This window comes from Molothrus ater, chromosome 1, assembly GCF_012460135.2.
Source record: "Molothrus ater isolate BHLD 08-10-18 breed brown headed cowbird chromosome 1, BPBGC_Mater_1.1, whole genome shotgun sequence".
NCBI lineage: Eukaryota > Metazoa > Chordata > Aves > Passeriformes > Icteridae > Molothrus > Molothrus ater.
In genome coordinates, this window is record NC_050478.2 from 98,823,130 (window position 1) to 98,846,973 (window position 23,844).

Below are 23,844 nucleotides of genomic sequence, written 5' to 3' on the forward strand. Positions count from 1 at the left end.
AAGGGCCCCAGACCAATACAAGATCAAAGAAATTACAAGCTCTGAAATCTCAGCACAGACATTTTCGAAATGCTGCAAGTTTAGAAGTGCTTGTTTGCTGTAAAAATCTATTGATGTAGCAAACAAACCTTCTACATTTCAGGAGATGAATAAAGTCATTATCTGAATTTGGTTGTGTCTTTCCTAAAACACATGGATCCTTCAGAAAAGGGTGGGTTTTAAGTAGAAATTCTAACATCGAATCTTTCTGTGATAATTCCATTTAAATGTAATCAGTAACTAAAAAACAATGATACTTTTCCAGTCCCTCTGTGCTAATCAACTTCTTCTAAACATCAGTGGGGGAAAGATCTAAAACTAAAACCCATTATATTGTCATTATTTCTTTGTTAATTGCACACACACAGAAAAAAAAGAGCTTTTGAAGCCCCATGTTGAGAGGGAGATTTCTGCACACCATTTTTTTCAAGAATATGCAAGATAACAGAAGGTATTCTAACTATATGAAAAGTCCTATGTGTCGGAAATCTGTTCCACAGAAACAAAATGCACAGAAAGACCAGTATTTGTGGATTTCCAGAGATTTTTTCCAGAAGAAACAGATTGCTCTTGAAGAACAGGAATTCCTTCAGAGTAGGATAACTGCCATGTACTGCTGTTCTAATCTTTCTGCAATGGATTGATGTCAAACTAAGATACTTACTTCCCTTTTGAAAAAACCCAAATCATAAAGTTGTGGGGATACTTATGGATAGTAAATAAATCTAAAAGTGAGGACAAATGGGTAGTTGCCTTGTAGTTCCAAGTACATCACCTTAGAAGAGTTTGTTTTCCTGCACTGAAATTGTCTTCCTTGTGTCTGTGAATGCTTTGCCTCACTCTCCAGCAGAAACAATCAGCTGCCATATCTGCATCCAAGGTTAGGACTTACAGCTAACAGGGACAGTCAACAAATGGTACATACCTTTACTCCATCCAACAAAATGAGTGTTCCAGTAAATCTAATTTAGTCACCATTGTTCAGAGCCCTGGAGTGCAACTGTAGAGAGGACACTGACCCTACCCCAAATTTTCATTAGTGTCTTAATATAAACTGCGGCTTTGCAACTATAACTTAAAATATTACTTACAGATATTACTTACAAAATATTACTTTGTGTATTTTGTATGGGTTGAAAAAATAAGCATGCATTATTTATTTTAAAAATAGCTTTCTTTTTAAAATATGGATTCCTCAAAAAATATTTTTCTCTACAACTATGTCTTTTTGACAAAACTCAGATATTAGTTCATCAAAAGGAATTCTACATGTAGCAACATCATAAACTTTTTCAACAATTGTAGCAAGTACTGAGAAAAAATCTGTGCTGCTTATCGAAGTGCTCCACATAATTCTTTTCTTGATAGTAGTTAGCTACAGACTTAATTCTGTGTGACTGGTACAGATTCCTGGTTTTATTTTCAATAATTTTTAAGATAATTTGTAACATAATGTTTACTAGATATTGATAGAGATTACTAAATTACAGTTATCTCAGAACTTGACCTATAAACTTTGATATTAAGGTAAAAGGATGGGAGGATATTTGCAGAGAGGATCTTGCATTTGGAATGCTATTTGTACTTAAATTTAGCCAAGTCAAGGCTCAACAATGTTCCTGACACTGCAGAGATTAACCTTTTCTGTGATAGGAAGAGAAAAAGCTAAACTGGTTGCTGAAAATTGAGTTGGAGATCCTTCAACTCAATTTCCATTGGGAAATCCAATGGATCCATTTTGAATCTCTAAGTGCATTATTTTAGAAACCCCTATGGAGCTTTTTAGAAAGCTTGCTAGTAACTTGCAGGATATTTTATGCAAATTTTGAAATAATGTTTTATGAGAAATGATTCTGTGACTTCTGTTTTAATATCATTCAAGATGAGATCATTCAAAATAAAACTGGTTTCTAAAACTAGAATTATTTAACAAATGCATAATTTTTAAACTGCACAAACTCTCATCAATTGAATTGTGGCCACATTAACAAATTGAAAATAGACCTTTAAGGCAGTCAGTTATTAAAAGTATTAATTTGTATCAATTAATGATGTTCACTATGTCTAACACACAAAACCATTCCATGATGGCATCACATCTCTACGTGGTATCAGCTGCTACTAAAAACATTAAACACCTTTACTATCAAGTTATCCAGAATTCCTGCATGATTCTTATATACAACAATCCAGACTGGTTCTGCTTGGTACCTTCTGGTATTTCTATGCTTCCACCACCAGGTCTCACCCACAGCTGATGCAGCAATGCTTCCAGAGCCTTTCCCCTCCAGGAGTGTGAAAGGGAAGAGTCAGAACCCTCTTCAGCTCCTCTCTACCCTCCCACAGCCTTGTTATGTTGCCTTCACTTGGAGAAAAAACGTAAGAATGGTCCCAGCTAAGCAGCAAGGTCAGACAAAGGGAAGCAGAGGTGGCTTGTGCTTGCAGAGAGACACTTCATGCAGGCTCTCAAGGCCCACTACACACTGTATGAAAGATATAAGCCTGATACAGTGCTTTTGCTTTCTTTACGTTGTTAGATAATTCAGATATTTCCATCCATCTCAGTCAGGGGTAATAAATGGCAAGAGAGATATTTGTTGTGCTGGGTAAAAAGCAAAACTGTTGATATGGCTGGAGAGCAGATAAGATTAAACAAACCAAAATTATGTTGAGCATGGGAATTCTCATCCCTACTTCCCTCGGTTATAACTCAAACAGATCAGTATCCTTTTGTTTGAAATATAATGCTGCTCAGTTCTTTAAGTGCCAGACACACTTTTAAAAAATATGACAAAAACAAATCCTTATGATTTTTCAGATAAGCCATATCTTTGGGGGTTTTGCCATGAATAGATTTATAAGCCATCAAGATATTTACTCTGTTCAGGATAATCAATATAATTGGGCCTGACCCAAATATAATTTAAACCTGACCTGAAGTCATTTCAAAAAAAAGAAGAAATTGACTTCAATTAGCCTTAGATAATGTCCAAAAATATTTGTCAAATAAAATACAGAACCATTATGGTTGCATAACCAGTCTGTAGGTTAAAGGTTATAGTTTTCCTAGCTTTATAGTTAATTTCGGTTAGAATCCTGTGATCTCTTTCATTTCCTTTAATACCCAATCAAAAATTCTTGTCATGGATACAATTTTAAACAAAATAGAAGAGACATACTTTGTCTCTCCTTAATATTTCATGGATGCTCTAGGTGATTAATTAAAATTATGTTATATGAATAAAGTATGAATTGCTGTAACTATGTAAGACAAAATGCGACAAAGTGCGACAAAGTGTGACAAAGGAATTTCATGTTAATCCTTAACTCTGTAACAATGCAGTATTTGCTAGGTTTGTGATATTAACCATGAAGATGTTTAAAATGTGCAGTTTCAGGAAGTTCATGAATCTGAAACCACCCTTAGTTGACACAAATTTCAGAGTGCACTAGTCTCAGTTAATAATTTTACATAATACTTACCCAAATCGAAAATACATTTGGTGTTGCACAGTACATGTGGTAGAAAATATCTTTTACTCCTTTATGATGTAAAGATTCAACAAAATATGCAAAGCAGCTCATTTTGAAAAATAGTCCTTATATTCTCCACTGCACACAGTGCACTCCCCACAGATTGATTTCCAATATATTTTTGGAACAAATGAAGCATAGGTAGGAGTAGAGGCATGGATTTGTACGTGTAAGTAAACCTTATATATCTGTAGAAGTTGTCTGTACATCAATATGCCAGTGCAAGAAAAGACAGAGGTGAGAAATGCAAAAGTGAAATATGGAGATAATTTCTTTTCAGGTCATAAGACAAAAGTGAAAAAAAATTCTAATAGTTGCTGCATACTACACCTTTCTTAAATAATCTTATTCTAAAGTAAAAGGGGATCTTATTTAAGAAAAAAAACCAGATGTGTTTTAACACAAAATGTTTTTGAAGTGTATTATTTAGGTTTTACAGTCTTAAATTATCTGTTGTCTAGATTTTTTCAAAGTTCAGTTAGTTCCTAACAACATATCACAACTTCATCTCCTCCCTGTAACTCTGCAAAAGCTGTGGTGTCTGTCTTTCTTCCAAGGCTAGTATTGCCTCTCAGCCATCCACAGAGTGCTCTAGTGACTATGAGCAAATACTAAGTATCAATGAGAAATAGTGTCTATGCTCACTGCTTAGTAAAATAAATGTATAGAAAAGTCATTAGCATTATATTAAATATATATATATATATAAAATTATATTAGCATATCTTCTATTGACTCCTAAGCTGAGTTACAAATATATAAGCAATGTTTGCTACTGATTGCTGCAGGGCACTTAAGTAGGAAAGATTCTTTTTCTCCCTAGCTCCAATTTAGATGCATTGTTAAACATTCAAAAACACAGGAGATCATACTGAGGAAATTATAGCATATTTTATGCCCAGCTTTACTGTAAGAGTACCCTATTTTAATACAGTTTAGAATCAGTTAAACAAAGAAAATCCTTATTTTAATCACCACAGAACTCTCTCAGGTTTAAGTGGGCCTTCCCGTATACATACTGGTAGTAAAGTAGGGGTTTTTTGTTTTGTTTTGTTTTGTTTGTTTTCTTTTTTTCTTCTTGTTTTTGTTTGGTTGGTTGGTCAGGTTTTTTTGTGCTTGCATTTATAATTTCATCTTAAAGTGACATTTACTGAAACATCTCTGGGCCAAACCTTAATCTGGTCTGAAAGAGTCGGCTTTCAAAGGAACAGTGGCACCTGACACTGGATGAGCATTTGGTCACTTTATAAGGAAGAGACAGTGGATTTGATTTCTAAATTCTTCCCTAATTCAAATTCAGGAAAAATCAGCATTTCTTAGTTTCCAAAAAAGGGTCTGAAGCCTCTAAGACCCCTTCTTCTCTGATTTCAGTAGAACTTGGAACTATCTCAAGTTGTACCCCAGTTCCTGCTGCTTGCCTATATTCCCCAGAAAATGGGATTTCAGTGTAAGAAAAAAATATCCAACGAACTATTGCTAAAATGTGCAAAACTTACAAAAAAGATTATGATATTCAGTAGCAGGAACTTGAAGAGTTTGTTATGAAAAGACCTTATCTGAATGAAATTATAAATTATAACCTCTAAGTACCAAAACATAGGTGTGAAACTTATTACTGTTAATGGGAATTATAAAACAAAGCCTCTGGGCCCTGGAATGAGAAATGCACTATAAAATGGTTATCTGAATCCTTGCATAGCTATTTGAGTTTCACAACATTTTTGAAAGGGTAAATACTTAATCTAGCATGTTATTTCCAGTTTAGTCTTGAAATATCTAACTGTTGCAGGTGCCTCATAGATAATTAAGTAGCTTAGTGCGAAACAGTAAAAAATAATGAAACTTTTAAAAAGGCAATAGGAACAAATTTCCCACAACACCAACAGTGTATTTTGCACTTACCCACAGGAGACATCTCAGGAACTCCAGCAGTGTAGGGACCATCCAGAAATTTTGGCTCATTGTCATTGATGTCCTGAATCTTAATGACGAACTCAGACTCTGGCTCCACGGGTCTATTAGTCAGCCTATCTAGAGCTTGTGCTCGGAGCGTGTAGTAGGCCTGCTCCTCTCGATCCAGCCTCTTTGTAGCATGAATATCCCCCGTGTTCTCATCAATAATGAAAATGGAACTTGCCCCTTCGCCTGACAAGATGTATTTGATGGAACCATCTCCTTTATCAACATCAGAGTGAAGCTGGTGAAAAATTGATGAGAGATGAGATTAACTTACAAGAGAGTCAGTGGCATGGAGATATGTAAAAAAAAAAATTCCTGTGTTGAGCAGTAGTACATGAAATTTTATTGTTCCTGGAAATATAAGCTGAATGTTTATCACACACAGCATGTGTGTGACCATTAGAATCTGTAAATTTGCTCCTTTAAGCACAAAAACTTCATTCTTTCCTGCAAAAAAACTCACTTTTCTCATGCCAGATTTTTATATCGGCAAACACATGCACACATATGATCACAACCATGACTTTATTCCTATCTGAATTTAACCACATTGCTCACTTCAGGTTATAATCCTTCTGAAGGGTGAGACTTCAAACAAATGGCAGTATAAACTTCATGTCAGTGTGTGTTTGTTCTTGTGTGTATTTAGGTATTTTCTCAGTGTTTACGGCAGAGAGCAGTAAACTCTGTCAAATATTCCTCATGAGGGAAAGCAGCAGATACTGATCTCTTCACTCTCATGACCAGTGACAGAATTCAAGAGAATGTCATGAAGCTAAGTTGGGGGAGGTTTAGGTTGGATAGCCGGCAAGTTTTTCAATAAGAGGGTGGTTGGGCACTGGAACAGGCTCCCCAGGGAAGTGGTCACAGCACCAAGCCTGACAGAGTTCAAGAAATGTTGAATTGGACAATGCTCTCAGGCACTTGGTGTTTCTCTTGTGGTTTCCTGTGCAAGGCCATGGGTTGGACTTGATTATCTTGATGGTTTCCTTCCAGCTCAGCATATTCTATGATTCTATAAAAGGAGGTAAAAATGTGCTGGTTGATAAATTTCTTGCTACTATCTGATGGGCCTGTAACTTCAATTCTTCATTTCCATATCTTCCTTTTCATTATCTAATTACAGAAAAATGCAGACTCTGAGAAAGACCAAGGTGTCCTGGCACTTTTGGAAGCACACAGCATTGAAAGCCAGGTGCAGTTTCCCTGGGACTACTTGTAGAAGGCACACAAGAAATATACTTCAGCAGGTCAAAATGTATCTTCCATTAGAAAGGCAAGATAGGTTTACAGAAAGAATTTTTTTTTCCTCATCAATCAAGATATTTTAACTTACAGAGCAGAATTCCACAGGTTTTCTACCTCTTTTATGTTCACCAAGTTTCATCTTCCTGTTACAGAAAGACTCAAACACCTCTTACATACTTCTCAAACTTGCATCAAGACTGTAATTGATCTGGATATCATGTTATAGTAACATGCACATATAATATATTTAATACTGTACAGTAAGTGAAAAGAGTATCAGTAAAATTTAAAGTACTTTCTTGCTTGTTAACAGTGGATTAATTTGTAAATAGCTGAAGACAGTGTTAAATATGCTTGGGTTTTTCTATCTCATATCTTCTTTGTACCTGCCTGAATTCCATGTTATCTTGAGTTTGGAGGTACGTTCACTGTCATCACCATCATCACAATTTCTATCACTAACTTTTTTTTCTCTCTGTTAGGAGTATCACTATGACAGTATTCACTTCCCAAATGCATGTAGAAAATTGTTGTCTTGGGCATGACTTAGCACAGCTGCAAAATATTTTCCTATTTCAGCAGGAAAGTATTCATGCTCAGTTTTGAATTTTTCAGCTGGATAAAAAGCTGCCTATTTCTTACACATTATTTCACTTACACTGTTTGGACATCACATACTTATGCAATTACAGTGCACTCCTCTCTTTTAAGACAGAAATGGAATCCAGAGCTTTGGACTGGATTAGAAAAACAGAACTAAAGTATCTAAATCAGACTAGCTACATTATTTTGAAATATGATTTACCCTTATTCTCCTGCTACCTAAATCCAGACACACCTAAACAAGCCTAAGATTTCTTTGGTGGAGTTCCACAAACATTTAAAGCCAACTTCTCTGCACACTCAGGAATAAACCATGCTGACACTGTGAGCAGGCCAAGGTAAAATGTATCTCACATTCAGGCGCTTTTGAGATCCACAGCACTGAGTATTCCTCAGTCCCAGTGGCTGGGGTTTATTGAACAAACGATACCTCTGTTCAACTCACACATCTGACAGCTGGGCTTTCAATGCTTTTTCAAACTTGACTGGAAGAAGTATCCATCTTCCCTACAAAGGAGCAGTGGCCTGTGCAAGTAACAATCTGTCTAACTTGTCTTTGATTTTGTTTGACCTTTTTTTTCCTTTCTCTTTCTTTCTCTAATACCTGCTTCAGGGTGCATATGTCTCCTGCGTGCTACAGAGGAACTGTCTGTGTTTCCCTACATAGCCAGAATCCTACAGTCTAGACTGACATGCTGAATATCACATTTCACAAGAACTGAGGTTATGGGATACAAGAAATCCATGCCTTTATCTTAAGTGATTCTGTTTTCTCCATACCCCATATTCTAGCTGGTCTTTCTGGGTTGGCTGAGATTCTCACATTATCCCTGTAAAGGCTGTTCCCCCTTTTCTGGCATAACTTAGGATGGATGCAGGATGAGATAAAAGCAGACGACACCAGCATACCCAGCATTTCATCAGGCAGAGCAGTTTTCTGAATGTTAGAGATGTACAAGTAAATCTCTTCAAGCAGAGAAAATTTCCACATCTCAGTTGCTGAGAGCAGCACAGCGCTGTCCTATGGGGATGGAGCTGAGCCCATCAGCACACCACAGTGCTCTCAAACTGCAGGGCTGCACTTTTACCTTGTATCTACATCCAGCCCTGTCCCAAATAACTAACCAGCACTGCTTTGAAAAAAATAAAAAGAGACCTTCAGGGGAGAGGCCAGTAAATCCTTGAAGATGCACTGAGCAAGGCTTTCACATCCAGGGAAAGGAGAAATTCTGAAGCTTCAGCATTTCCCATTTGCTCACTCAGTGGCTTACTGATTAACAACACATTGTTCTTTAAGGACTTCCACTTTGAGGTCCATAAATCTCCTCATGGATTGCACTACAGTGGCTGGTGACCTGGAGTGAAATGCTGAGCAGAAGCCACTTTTTGGAATGATACCTTGGTAAGAAAACTGCTACCACATGGATTAGTAAAGTGATTAGTGAGGACCTTTATTGTTCCAAGGTTAAGGCTCTGGAACTGCAAACTTCTTTGCCTATTTTAATAAAACTTTGTTCTACTAAGCATTTAAAAATTGTTCTGGCCCATGCTCAAATTAGTAATGTACCATTCTCTACCTACTTAACCCCAGGAAGGTGATATAGCTCAAGATTTAGTTTATCTTTGGCACTAGGGAACAATCAATTCATTGTAAAGCACTCTAAAGAGATTTTTCAAACACTTTTATATGCTTTTTAGAGGAGATCTGAGAAAACTTAAAAGCACAGTACAAGAGAACAATGCAAACAATTGCTGAAAATATTGAGAATTTTGATGCAGTTTTCACGGCACCCCTATTTCAGTTTCACACAATATAATTCTTCCATACAGTGATCTTCAAAGTCATTAATGCAGAGGCTTCAATGCTTTGCAACTATGAACAAAATTTTTGAATTTGAATGTCCTGCATCATACTCAGCTCTGCTACTACCAAACATGACTGCAAACTACCTGTGGTTCCAGCTATTTAATTCAACATTGTAGGAAGTGAGAATTACAATTTTCCATATAACATTGGCTTTAGAAAACACTTTGTACATTTTTTGTTGTTGTCAGGTTTTCTTATTTACTTTTGTTGCTGTTTTCAGGTATTCTTTGCCCCGTTTTTAATAGAAGATATACATTAAGTAATAAGATCTGGGATTTTTATTTGTTCTTGTTACTAATTTGGCAACAATTATATAGGATGATATTAGTCCTCAGAACAGTAGTACTTTGGAGGAAGATTCCAGAAAGCATCTCTGGCTGTGCCATCTGCTAGCTTGTCTTTCACTGGTCCCACTTTCTACAGGGCAATTCTAGTAGGAGACAGAACTATGCTCAATCCATATATGCACATGGGGACTATGACTTCAGAAGTAGAGAGGCTCAGGACAAAGTCACTTTCAAGTTGTTGTGTCAAGAGACATGGAGGATTCAAGGATTCACAGGGTAAACCTTATCTGGTTCCATTCTGGGTTATTCCAGACAATTCCTCTTTCAGAATCAGTTTGCCATAGATATTGTAAATAAAACACCCTGTTTTCAGAAAGAGGAATGATAGAGACAGTTGTAAGCTTCCAATCCATTTCATTCATTGCCACCTCCACACAATATCCATGATGGTGACTCTCCAGTTTGCCTTGCCTTTCAACTTGGCTTATTTTCAGTATAAGATTCATGATCCAATTCTTGTATGCTGATCCTATAGCTTTTTTGTTACCTACTGCATATATTTAACATGAAGATTCTAAGAGTTCTGGATTTGGGTGATCCCTGCATATACAAGAGTACATGAGAACAGGAAAGCGAAGCAACAATCCTCTAGAGAGAGATGATGTATTTTTTGACAGGAGGATAACTTTGGATGTGCTAGGAAAGTTAGCAGAGAGCAAACAGATCTAATAATAAAAGCCACAAAAGCCTTGTTGAGGCAGAGGGACAACGTACATGAAAAGTGAACTTTTTCTTGTTCTTTAGAAGATAATTTAGTGTTGACTCTGAACTCAAGCTAAAAAAGCACTTAATCTATTTAGGCTCTCAGTTTTAGAAAATACTTGCTGAATATGCGTGAGAGCAGGAAGCAGTCAACTGCACTAAAGAGCAAAGGTGTTATTACCTTAACTCTTTTAATAAACCTAATTTTTTCTCAGATTTTTTTGTCTCTACAGCAATATAGCTTACTCTAGTGTCTCCCCTAATGCATTTATGTCTATGTGGACTTTTAGTCTGGTAAATATTCTAGGGAAACCTAAATAAAAGTTTTTTTAAAATTCCCAATACTCAACAGTTTCTAGATATTGCCTATTTTAAAATCTGTACAACTAAAGATGATGCCCTTTAGTATCACTTGCCATTAAAGTAATAAAGCAGTATTTCCAATAGAGAAGGAGACTAATTTTTCTCAGTAAGGAGAGATATTGCACTGAAGTATTAAAAGCATTTAAAGTACTAAAAGCAGCTTATCTGGCCACTACTCATCTCTTGTATGTCTGAATGGGAGGTTTACTCTTTTTCTGATTTTCAGTTCAGGCTCCTTTAAAGCAGGTAAAATGTTCATATGCCTCTCTTTTCTGATTTATCTTCCTTAAAGATCTGTCTTTGCTTTTGCTTCTCTCTGTGCTAGCATGGTTAATGATTCATTACAGAAGTTATAGATTATTGGTGAAGAAGAAAATCGAAGGGAGAACATGAGGACCTGATGGTTTTTTGACACTAGCAGAATGACAGAAGCAATGGAGATAAAGAGATGGACAGGGGAAACATCAGATGCTTCAATACAATCTAGCTTCATTGCTCTCTAAGACCATAGGAAATGTGTCCTCCTTTGCAGAACTGAAATGTTTTCTCAAGGAGGATTTGCCTTGTCTGCACCCCTTCCTTTCTCTCTATGAAAGTAACTAGAAAGGGAGGAGAGGAATGAAAACTGCCTCCTCCTCATGCCCTGTGCAGCATCCATCATTATTTGTGATATGGAACTGTCACGACTTTATTCCTGCCTCCTCACAAAATGCAAGGAGGCAGTAAGAATCAAAAACAACGAGGAAAAAGGAAAAAAAAAGAACTCCAAACCAGAAGCAATCTTCTTGTCCATTTTATAACCACAATTTACTATCACAAAACAACTGAGAACAGATTGCGGGAAGAATAAACTTTTCTTCATTCCACCTTCTCCACTTCATCCTTCTGGGAAGACTTAAAAAGGGTATATAAAGATTAAGTATGTAATTTCTAAAAGGCTAAAGAAAGCTGGTGATTTGAAACAAAACCACCATTTTTCCACTTCTATTCATTTTGGTCATCACAACAGCCAGGTTCTTAAAGCTGCCGTTCTCGGATTTGCTTGGAGTCAATATTTACTATGGTTACAAATACGAAGTTTTCAAATCCCTTTTCCCCTTAGATTATCATTGTTAGTATGTGTTTTGTGATGACTCATAAAGTACTAGATATTTATAGGGGTTTTATCTCCTTTTCTTTTTCTTTTCTTTTAATGTAACTATATTTATCAGCTATCAGGATAACTAAGGGTTCAGTGCTGGTGCTTTGGAACAATTTCAATGCAAATAATAGCTAATATTTAAAATTTAACCTAGATGATGTAGTTAACATTTCAGTAAAATCTAATGTGCACACATACCACGTTTCTGCAATGTCTAAGGGCTTCACAAACACATTAGCTACTAATAGGATCATTGTTTTCAGAAGGAGCCATGAAACTATCATTCTTGTAAACCAAAACCATATTTCACTATCAACAGCCTAAGACATCTTTTTAAATTTATCTTTCAGTCTGATTACAGAAGTCATGAGGGAAAGAAAAAGATTCCTCAACATTTTATTGATGTCAGCAAAGGCCTGTGATTCATATAATTGACTTTATACCCAGGCACCAGTGAAAGTATTATTCAGGAGATAATGATTTTTCTATTCTCCAAGAAATGTTGAGAAAGTGATAAAGGAGATCCTGGAGGGCTTTTGTTTGCTTTTGGTTTTATTAATTTATGTAAAACTATAGTATAGGCCTAGGCTCAGAAAGAAATATGCTGGTCTACATTCTGTGCTTTCAGCACAACAGATGATACTGAGGACAAGAGATCAAGTCAATATAATCGGCTATACCCAAAACTCCAACACGTTTAATTAGAGTTTGAACAGAAGGAATCTGCTTGTAATGCTGCCAGAGTTTCCTTGTTTCAGCAATGTTGTCAGCATAGTAGGGAACCAGCACAGACAACGGTGTCACTGTGGCACAATTTGCCACGTTGACATACTGGCAATCTCATGCACTGTTTTGTTGCCTTCAGACTTGCTCTTTGTCAGGCAAGTGCAGAGACAGTCACAAGGGAATACAACAAGGTCTCATGCTGCAGACCACAGTATAACCACGTTATATTTATCTAACACAAGGAGTTGTGTTGCTAAAAATCTGGTCAGCCCAGACCAGACCTCTCTTCTGACTTGATTTAAAATATCCAAAACAGTGTCTGGAGTGCTCAGAGCTGACCAAAGACCTAAGAACTTCTGAGATAATTGAGGTCCAGGAAATTTCAGAGATCTCTTCCCATTCAGCACTGACCCTACAGACTGCCTGAACCCAGTCTGCCTCTGAATCATATTTTGTTTTGACACAGGTAATACTAGAGTCCTATGAATGACCACAAGGCAGACATATATCTGCCCAGGATCACCACAAATGCAATGAGGTCATCAAAAACTACCTATCAAATGAACACATTTCAGATTCAAGGTAAAACCAAGGCACATCCCTTTGGGAGTATCAGTTTTCTTCCCACAGATTGTCCTCAATAGTCCTCCTGCAGGCAAAATGTATGACATTTGGTGTAATTTGAACCTTCAAGACCTTCATAATTCAACAGTATATAAAACCAGTGAGGATAAAGCTTTATGTACAATCAAGGTATTCAGTCATTTTTAAGAAAGCAGAGGATGAGGCAAAATAAATACAAATGTTTAATGAGAAAGAGAGGGGGGAAAAATAAATAAACAAATAAAAGGTAAAAATATTCACAAACCAAAAGCCAAAGTGAATGAGAACATGGATACATCTGAAGTGCAAGAATAGAACTTCAGAGTAATGTTGTATAACTTTACCAGCATCTTCTTTTCATACACTGCTTAATGCAACAGCAATTTAAAAAAATGATTACCTGGAACTGGTCAAGTGTCATTTTACTGAGGATGTACAATACCACTACTCCAAGTGTACAGAAAAAAAAAAAAAAAAAAAACCCCAAAAAAAAAGGAGGTAAAAAAAAGAAAGAAATTGAAATTTAAATTGCCCTTGATTTCAAAGTCCTGAGATCAGAGGAGAAAACAAAATAAACATGATTAATGGGCTGGGAGAGTAGCATAACTGTCAGCTAACTTTGAGTGAACTAGGTATTTTTCTTTAGAAAAACAATCCTCAAACAATCCTTAATTCCACTGTTAATTCAGTTTTTAAACTCCTTTTTTGTTACAGAATGCATGTTTCTTGCCTAAGAAACTGAAATAGTAAGAATTTGTATTAATTTACTTATGCTCTTCCATCATCACACTTGGAATAAGCAGTTAGGTTTTACTATTCCCTCCTTCCTCTGTATTGTTTCCAAAATAAAATTTCAGAGATACTGGTGGAAGAGTTTAGTTAAAGCCCTTATACAGCCCTTATACTTCTAAATGGTAGATCAGTGCTTCAGGAGGATAATAATCTTATCACCTCAGCCACATGAAGTGAAGTGAACATTTAATTTTGCCAACCTTTCGAAAATGGGGGTTAAAGAGGAAAAGGAACAGTGAAACTTCATTTCCTTGATGGCTACTGTTCAAACAAAATTCAAATTAGAAGTACTAAAATTCTAAATCTTTCACTTCCTAATATTCCAGTTAGCATCTAAGTAAGCCCTAAAGGCTTCTAGGTTGAAGACAAAGTTCAGAAGAATAGTCCCCCTAGGAATAACTGATACTGTCATCTAAAGGCCAGTGAGTTGAATAATTAATAGGAAATACTGAAAACTTGATGTGATAACAGCATCCATGTCAAATTTCTATGATATTTTTTTCTCTTAATAATACTCAACTGTGTCTGTAGTGCTCTCTCTCCTCGTGTATACTCACACAATGTAGCTCTTTCTATAGACAGAGATGGTATATCTATACAAACATTTAAGCGTGTGTATGTACATGTACACATGTGTATACACACAGAGGTACCCTTCCCCTTTTCTGTCCTTTTCCAGTCTCTGCAGTTGCTGTAGTCACAAATATGTGCCTTTTCCACTCCCCAGTTTTAATAAGAACATAAAATGCCCTGTGGCAACAGGGAATTGTGCAGCCAGCCCATTAAGTTTACTGCAGCTACAGGAGGAACTCAGAAGCAGCTGCTGCTGTGGATGGAGCTGAGTGGGCATATGTAGCTGGCTGAGTATTCTTGAGGAGTTTTAATGGGCCATCAACATGACATGTCACTCCCCAAAATGACTGTTTGTCATTCACTCTCTTAAAAAGACAGTTTGGCAGCTTTGGGAGGTAAAAACCATCTGCATACTGTGCATCGTCATGTACTAATTGCATAATATTTATTGGGGGTGGGGGGACCTGCAATACTGTATTGTAGCACCACCAAGAGCCTATAGATAACATAACACGTTCATAACAAGAAGTGCAGAGAGACCTGCTTTCCCCTCATGCACAGGCTTCAAACTTTTCAGAAATCGGATTCCTAGAATGGAAAGAACCCACACTGTTTGCAGACAACGTGCACATTGGAATCCTTACAGAGCTGTTCAATATTCAGCATTGCGTGGGGTTTTTGGTTCAGTTGATTTCTCTTTTTTTTTTGGTGGTGGTGTTTGTTTTCTTCCCCACCCTACTCTCAGTCTATCGGTATTTATTCCTAGGAGTACTCATTCTAAACATCTCAGTAAAAAAACAGCATCATTGAAAAACCAACATAGAATGGATTTGCCATCTTACTTTTTATATAAAACCAGCTGTTTTTATGCAAATTGATTTAATTTTTGCTTAAAGAAACCAATGACTCATTTATACAAGGGCCTAATACAATTAAGTCATGTGAAAATACCACTGAGTGAAACTATTTACAAATTCCTGAATCTTTACTCTTACTAGCTCTATTTTGGGTCTTACTTCTTCTCCAGGAAAGGGCCTAAGTTCACTTCCATACATTCCAACAGCATTTCCACATGATCCATATCTATTCATAGTGCACCAAACAACTTGCTGTTATATACTAAAGCGACGGATTTGCTGGTCCAGTGGCTTGATTTATTTTGTTGCCAAGAATCACTGAAGCTGCAAGACAAAATTCCCTTAAAGTCACTACACTCTATTTCAGCAGTATAATAAAAATAAACTTGTTTCAAGGATGCTTCCTTCCTGCTTTCTCCACATATGACTTCTACAAACATGTTCAGGCTTTAGAAATGTAGCATGGCAAACAAATACTAAAGTTCTCAGCATACTTCATAGAAGAATATCTCTGGTCTAGCAGACATTCATGGGCTTGAAAAGTTTATGTATGTGTAGCAGCTTGCAGAAAGAGAACCTTCAAGAAATTTCTCACATTCTTCTCAAATTACTTCCTCACTATACGTGAAATAATTTCTGTTTGCACAGTATTAACACACATACAGTGAAGTACTGTTTCTTGAGCATGTATTTTTCTGGAATGAAACACATACATAGGTGCGCAAATATATAAGTTTATAGTAATATGAATATTTTGCCTTCTTATAGCACTGTACATACTTCTATTAGTTATTTCAGTACAGATTATTTATTTTTTTAGTTAGTTAGTTAGTTATTATGACCAGACAATGCATGCATGCAGTATCCCTTATATCACAGAAAGACGGGAAAGATAGTAAATGAAACAAAAAAAGCAGTAACAGAATTTATGTACCTTCAATAATGAAAAATTAATGCTTTTACTTTTTTATCTCTCCTTGAAAATAGAAATAAGACATTAGAATACAAATATGGTAATTGGAAAGTTGTTTCTCCCATAATGCTTTTTCTACTCAGCCATAATAATTTGGGACCAGGATTTCAACCATGGAAAATGAGAGCACATTAGAGAATCTATTTTTTCATCTCTAACTCAGTAATCTATAGAATTATCTGCAACAGCACTGCACAGGAAAAATAATCATAGACCTTTCTTGTTTGACTACCATATCAAAAATACCAAATTTACAAACAAAAATTCATTTGGTATTAAAGTATTTTCTGAGATAAGATATGTACTTATACTGAATATATTTATTTTAGCTTGGAAATTATGCCTCCCATATTGTCTCTTCTTTGTCAAACTACTGATCTATAGTTCAGAGTGATTATCCTCTTTCTGCTTCAACTATCCAAAATAGCTTGCAGCATTGCTTCGTTGATAATGATTTTTCTCATAGGAACCTGCTTCCAAAGAACATTAGTACCAAGGAATAGACACCCAGAGGGTGTAGAGCTTTCTTCATTTGTTTTCGTTTGGGTTTTATGTTGTATCAATTCCTCACATTTAATTTGCTTTTGAAAGTTTAATGCTACTAAAGATCGACTCATAATCTTACCTTGTGTGTTAGTTGGTAGTGCTGACACACTGAGAGACTGGAAGACAATGGTAAAATACCTAACTGTAAAGCAGTGTAAGTAACTAGGGTTAAGTGTCTGGAGAAGTTTATAAAGTACTGGACTACATAAGAGAGTATGATCTGATCATTTTAATGATTAAAGACTTGCAATACAGAAAAAACGTAGTTAATTCGGTCCACATACTCACTAATCTTTAATTTCCTGAAAACAACTATGGACTGGTTAATTAATATTAAAAAAACCTGTCAGAACAAAACAGAATTTACATGTTGGTCTAAATACTAATTTTAATTTTTAACAAAAATGATAGTACAAATGTCAGAGTAACAGTGCTTTTTATTGAGTTTTCTTCTTAAAAAACTAAATTCCTATTGTCTTTCTTTATAAAATCCTGTATGCTTGAATGCAATAATTGATGCATACAATGAGTTTCAGGAAGATATATAGTCCAATTTAAATTGACAATTCTCCATATGAAGAAATTGGTTATATGTTATAAAATATTTCACACCACCCAGGTATTTCCCAAAGCATTTTCACGAATCTAATCCACAGGTCTTCTCACTAAAATCAATGGGACTACTCCTAGACCTAAAGTGCAAAATTAGGATTTTGACACAATGCCCACATTGAATATAATTAATACCTTAGAAGGCATGTTGTGGAGAAGGTCACAAGTGCCCAGAGCTGACAGAGGGTCAAGGGAAAAAGTCAGTAACAGAGAATTTAGACAAAAAATTTTACTATAGCATTTTAAAATGAGTGAATTGTTGCATATGTAAAGGGCAGAAATGAACATCTATAGTAAAGCATTATCTTTTCCCTGCTAGTATGACAATGTAAGATGAAAAACCAGTGCATGGCCAAATAAAGTGGAGAGTATTAGATACCTTCATGTAGACACTTGTGTTGTAAATAAAATGAGTTCAGGTAAAAAAAGAGCAAAATAATCCCTTGGTTAATTTGTTATCATAAACCACAGGTTACCATTGCTAGTGTGTTTACATTTCATTTAGAATCTCTTTTAGAGTCTGGCTTGATAAACACCCTAATATTTCTGTTAATGCTTTCCATTAACTACTGTGACCCCTTTCTAATTCTGCAGTAAATATAAAAGTAAAGGTAAAACACTGAATGCAAATAAAGCGCTCTTTTTTTCAGCAGACTAGAGGAAAATTTTTATTTTCTTTCCCCTACTATTATGTACTTCACTGAAGGTAGCTTATCATATTGAATTTTACCCAAAAATATTTCTCAAGTCCATCCATCCACCCATATATATATATTGGCTTGTAATTCACAGCTCGTTGTTCAAAATTCACTTCAAAACCTGGGGAAATTTAACCTGGTGCTACCATCACATTAAACCTGGTTTAGAATTTTCTGAGTTAGGAAATCATTCTTATCCATGTGGATCATGTCAGGACTTGCTTAACAGTCATGAAAGCTGGTACTAAGCATATGTCTAATATCTTTCTGAAACAACCCCTTAACCCCTGCTCTAAGAGGAAGGTTGCTTTAATGAACATGTGTGTCACATATGCCTAATTATAAGAAGCAGCATTGAAAGATTAAGAGACTTCCTTACATAAATTCACACAGTAGCTGTTCAGTATTCAGAACAAGCTGAAGCAGAGTATGCACAGTAAATATGGACACTTGAAAGTCTACTTGAAACTGTTCAGATCATTTAAAGTGATCTTTTGGGCATTGATACTTTAAGAAGTTTGATTTCTCCCTAGGTTTTGTTTTTTTTTAACCATTCAAACTTGCAGGCCTGCAAGGATTTTCAGATATAACCAGGCTGATCTCAAGATAGTAATTCATATCTTGATAGGCATTTAAATTCCACAGGATTAAGGGCTGGGAAATAAATATTTTTAATGTCCAGGTTTTCTATTTGTTTTTCAGAAAATATTTGAGGAGGAGGAGGATAATGCCTTATTCAAACCTATAAAAACTGCCTTAACATGAACAATACTAGGTTAATTGTAAATCCTCCCAGCTTAGAAGGATTTTAACAGTTCTATGTAAAAGGCAGTGCTCTCCTAGTGCCTTTTTCTATACTGGTGTTTACAACAAGCATTTAACAAAGAAAATGTCATCAAATTTCTCTGCAGTCATTATAATTTGTTTCCTTAAATCATATTTTGCCATTTCAGATGATGAGAGAAGATATTTGTGAGGTAAGATTGAACTTCATTTGTATTTAAAAAAACCAAACAAACAAGGATATAAGATTTGCCATATACAACGATAATGCTGAGATTTTTTCCTCTGTTTTTACCATTACATATTCTTACTGTATTTCTTACTGATTGCCATTAAATTCTGGTGATACAGGCAATGTATGTGCCACTAAGAAACAAATTCTGAGAAAATAGTGAAATGGAAGGTGTTATTTTACACTGCTCATATATATTTGCTGAATCTACCTTAAAATTCAAATTATGCACACCGGCTTCTAATTCTGTAAGCTATTTGGACTCTACTGAAAATTTTAGTTTCTTCTTTCAAAACTGATTTCTGAGGCTTTTAGTGTTTCACATATATTGAGAATTTTCCATTTCCATAGAGACCCCTCTGATTATCTATGACAACAGGTCCTTTTGACACTATAAAGGACATTTAAAAGGTTACATAATTCAAATTCTTACATCGTCTCTGAAGAAATTACAGCATTCTTACCTAATGATCACTTTCTTGTTGACCCCCTTCTGAGAGAGCTTTGGTTCAATGAAAATAGTGCAGTGAGCTACTTATGAGAATACTCCCTGCTTCTGAAACATTGTGGTGAACACAATGGTACAGGAGTTACTAGAATTGTGCATTCTGTTAGCTGCAAACAAGATCAGTCATCTGAATTTACTCGCCTCTACCTCAAATGTTGCAACTCAGATGGCTGCTACTATTTTCTCTGTCATACTTCTGGTGTGCCATCAAGCATCTCCATAAGGGATCTCTTGTTATAGTATCTGATACATTTTATAACTAAATCTGAAAACAATGAATTACTCTTAGAGATTAAAGTTTAAATCACTATAATACTTGCCCCCAGCATCCAGGACTGATCTTTGCTAAGTTTCACTTGACACAGCATGTAAACTTCGCTACCAGATTGTCTGAGCGCTCTCAAAGCTAATTGATCCAATTTGTATGTCTCATCCTGGCAAAATTGTGCATCATTTCTATCCTCTTGGACTAAGTGATCACAATCTAATCACTTTGTCTACAAAACAGATGCAAAGTTTCCAGCTCGCTTGCATGCATCCATATTAAAGCAAGTCTAATTCGACAAACAATCTGATCTTTTTGTATTTTTATAGGATTACTGTCTCACTGATAGGCCTTCTGTCACCAATTGCAATGTTCAGAACTTTATACTCAAGGCATTTCCACTCTTGTCTCATACCTTCTGTGTGGTCCATTAAAATGAGCATTTCATTTAAGGAAGTCCCCTTAGGGAAGTTCTATAAAGCTTGGTGTAAATCAGCACAGCTCCGTGCACTGAAAGAAAGGTACAATTTCTATTAATTGAGGATCCCGTAGCTTTAAGGGGAAAAATAATTAATTATATCCCTATTAACTGGCCTCTGAGCCTTCTACACTAATAGATAGTGCCAAACTTTTGTACTTGTTAAAAGTAAAATGTTATTTTCAGTAAATATTAATTAATATTAATTGCTTCTGCACATGAAAATGTCTTATTTATGTTATTTTGCTGTACATTGTCCCTTCAAAACTACACAAGTTGTCATATAAACACAATAGCATTTTAGTAAATAGTTTTGTTATTCACAAATAGCTGAAAGTTACCTTGTGAAAATAGCCCAAATAAGAGTTTCTGCAAAGAAAAGTCACAAGCAGATTAGTCAAATTAATGAAATATCTACACACTTCAAATCACTAAAATCAAACTTTCTGAAGTGGACAGAAAGTTCTATTTCCTAATCTCACTAGTAATTCACTAATAGAATTCATATTCTCTGCCTGTCTCTAGTTTATATACAAGCTCAAAGGTCGCTGTGTTTCTTCAGCCACACTCTTACCACATATTCCAATCTGCTGAATTCATTGCCCAATAGTACCCCTGCTCTTCTGGGAGTTTGTAGCAGGCATATTTTTTTCTTACATACATCCTTTTCATCACTTCTTCCACTTTTCTGCTCTCCATTAATGTCCATTCATAATTGCCCAATAAAATTCATGAGAAGGCAAAGAGATTGTTCAGAGATTTTTAAAAATTGTTTTGTTTTCAGTGAAGAATACATGAGAAACTCTAAAGCATGTTGTTCACAGAGGTCATCAGTCACTGGTGGTCAGTGTTCATGACAGCTCATGATAAGGAATACCCTTCAGTTTGCTCTGCAGCTACTTTTAAAACTTGTGGAAGACTAGAAGGTAAAACCAGAGCCTATACAAGAGACCAAAGAAACTAGAATACACTATTAAATTCTGTAATAAATTTTGACAAAGGTAAAGCATGCCAGTTCACTTGTAAAACCATGCTTTTGTGTCCATATATACACAAAAATAGCGGTACAAGTGGAAGGAGAGTAGCTCACCAGCAAATCTAGTGAATTCAATATTAACTGGTAAAAAACAAAACTAATTAATCAACCAAGCCAATTTAATAATTTAAAAAATGCATTGGGACAGTAAAAAGACCTTCTATTAGTATGCAGTATGATAAAAAGTATTAAACCAGCAATTCCTTTCTTTGTCTTGCGTTTCAGACCCAGTGGACAGGTCATATGCAAGCTGATCATATTGCACTCTTGGTTGAGTCTTTGCCCTGGTTACAAAAGCAAGTAAAGCCCTGCTATCTTCAGATTCTGTTCTAATTTTAAAAATGTAGGACCCCATAGCTTACAATAGGATTTTGCAGGTGCAAGTCAGTGAAACATAACAAACAAGTCTGAGGATGACACTCAGTTTGCTGTCTTTCAGCTGTGTTAGCTCAGCAGGACTAATGGCAATAATAAGTGAGAAAAAAATTATCACTGGAACAGGCGGGTGTGACTCACACATAGAATTCATCTACTGAGTAACACAGTATAATTTTATGCAGTCTCTTTTAAGAGCAAATTTTCTGCTAGTCTGTAAACCATCAGACACATATTAAACCATCATATTGTTTGTATGAGTTTCCAAGCCTATGTGAAGACTCAGAGCCCTGCGCAGCCTTTGCCATGTGACAACCTACTGCTTTTTCTGACACTCCACCCTGAAGGTATTTAAATACTGAGATAAAAGATTTAACAATGCTTTTGTTGAGCCCAAACTTACAGGAAAACATCAGGGAGGGCCTATTGATTACTGAGACATACAACTTAGGAATATATAAAGAAAAACTCTTACCTTGCCTTACAAGACATCATTTATAAAGTGATGTTATCCTCTGCCAAACATTATTAAATAGTACCTTTGATGTTTAAGAAAATCTACCTTATTTTATTGCACTAGTTCTGTTGTAAACCAAAGATGCATTTTGATTTTGAGCATACACTGAATGTACTGCTCATCCTCAGTTGTATCCATATTTTCACCAGATTCAAGTTACTATGGAAGAAAAAGCATTTGGTTTCACTCCATGACTTTCTACAATGTCACACATACAATTTCTGCTGAAGTTCTCTTATCAGTAAAGGTTATTTACAGGTACAGGAATGTTTGATTCCAGGAAAATTTGTGATATTGCAGATCATTTTGTTCACTCTAATAAATTTAACTCTTCTAACCTTGAAGGTGAAAGTCTCCCTTTTATCCTGCTAATTATTTTACAAATTTTCCAAAAAATATAATCTGAGACAAAAATTGTTAGCACATCCTGCTAAAGCCTCAAACTGTGTTGCAAAATGATATTTGCATTTTCAGTATAATACAAAGCATGCATCAAAGAATCAGAACTGGAAGACTGGCCACTGTCTAAAACACATATGACAACATAATTTCAGAAGCAAAGCTTAATATCTTCCCTTTTTAATATGGTATAGAGATACAGACCCTTATATCTTTCAATCAGAAGGATCTGTCATCAGGGTGGACGTCTTAATCTTTCCATCTTCCTCACAGTCTCATTTTCTGCTTGGCAGGTATTTTGGAAGCCTGACAAAGCACCTGGGCCCTCAGTCTGTATCATCCCACACTTAAAGCAGTCATTGACTTCACTTTGTACTACTAGAAGTAAAATTGCTAAAAAAAAAAACAAAAATCCAGAAAGATGACTTTGTCTTCAGACTAGCAGAATGGGCCATCATTGTCTACCCATCTCTGCTTACTAAAATAAGAGATGAATGGAAATTGTTGAATGTGATACTGTGACTTAGATAGTATGGAACAGCATCTAATTTTGACAGGACATTGAAATTAGTCTGCATGAAAAAAAATCTCATGCAGCCTGCAAACAGATGGAAGGAATTATAGGCACATGAAATGATCTATGTCAAAACACCATTCTAGAAGGAAAGGTATCTACTAAAGTTCTGAAAACCATGGATGACATTATTTCATCCCTTTAGCACCCAAGAAAAAATTGCTTTGTAAGGTGCGAGCTACCTTCTTAAATGGTAGACCAGAGAACTCATAATTTTGATTTTTGGCTCTTAATTTGGAAACAGTCTGGACATGGTCCAGTTACTTCCTGACAGCTGCACATATTTGCATCCTTCCATCCGTCTGTTGAGAGCTCAGACTTGCTTGGACTCCTCCAGATCTTCATGTTGTTTTTTACTTATCCATGCTTTATCTTGACCCAGTAATTCTTGGAACCTCTATGTATAGAATGTTATTCTGTCTTGTCCTGGGCTGTTTGGCACTCTGCTGTTTATGTTTTAGGCTTTTTTTGAACAAATTCCAAATTCTCTAGCC

The 23,844-nt window shown here is 35.8% G+C and overlaps 1 protein-coding gene across 2 annotated transcripts in view; it reads right to left on the reverse strand.

Moving 5' to 3' along the window:
• The window catches only part of LOC118700776 (cadherin-7), an 88,547-nt gene that overhangs the window by 42,670 nt on the left and 22,033 nt on the right, over positions 1–23,844 (reverse strand). For both annotated transcript variants that reach the window (XM_036405366.1, XM_054514864.1), the window contains one exon: positions 5,476–5,770. In XM_036405366.1, the coding sequence (XP_036261259.1) occupies positions 5,476–5,770 (295 nt within the window). The remainder of the gene's footprint in view (positions 1–5,475; positions 5,771–23,844) is intronic.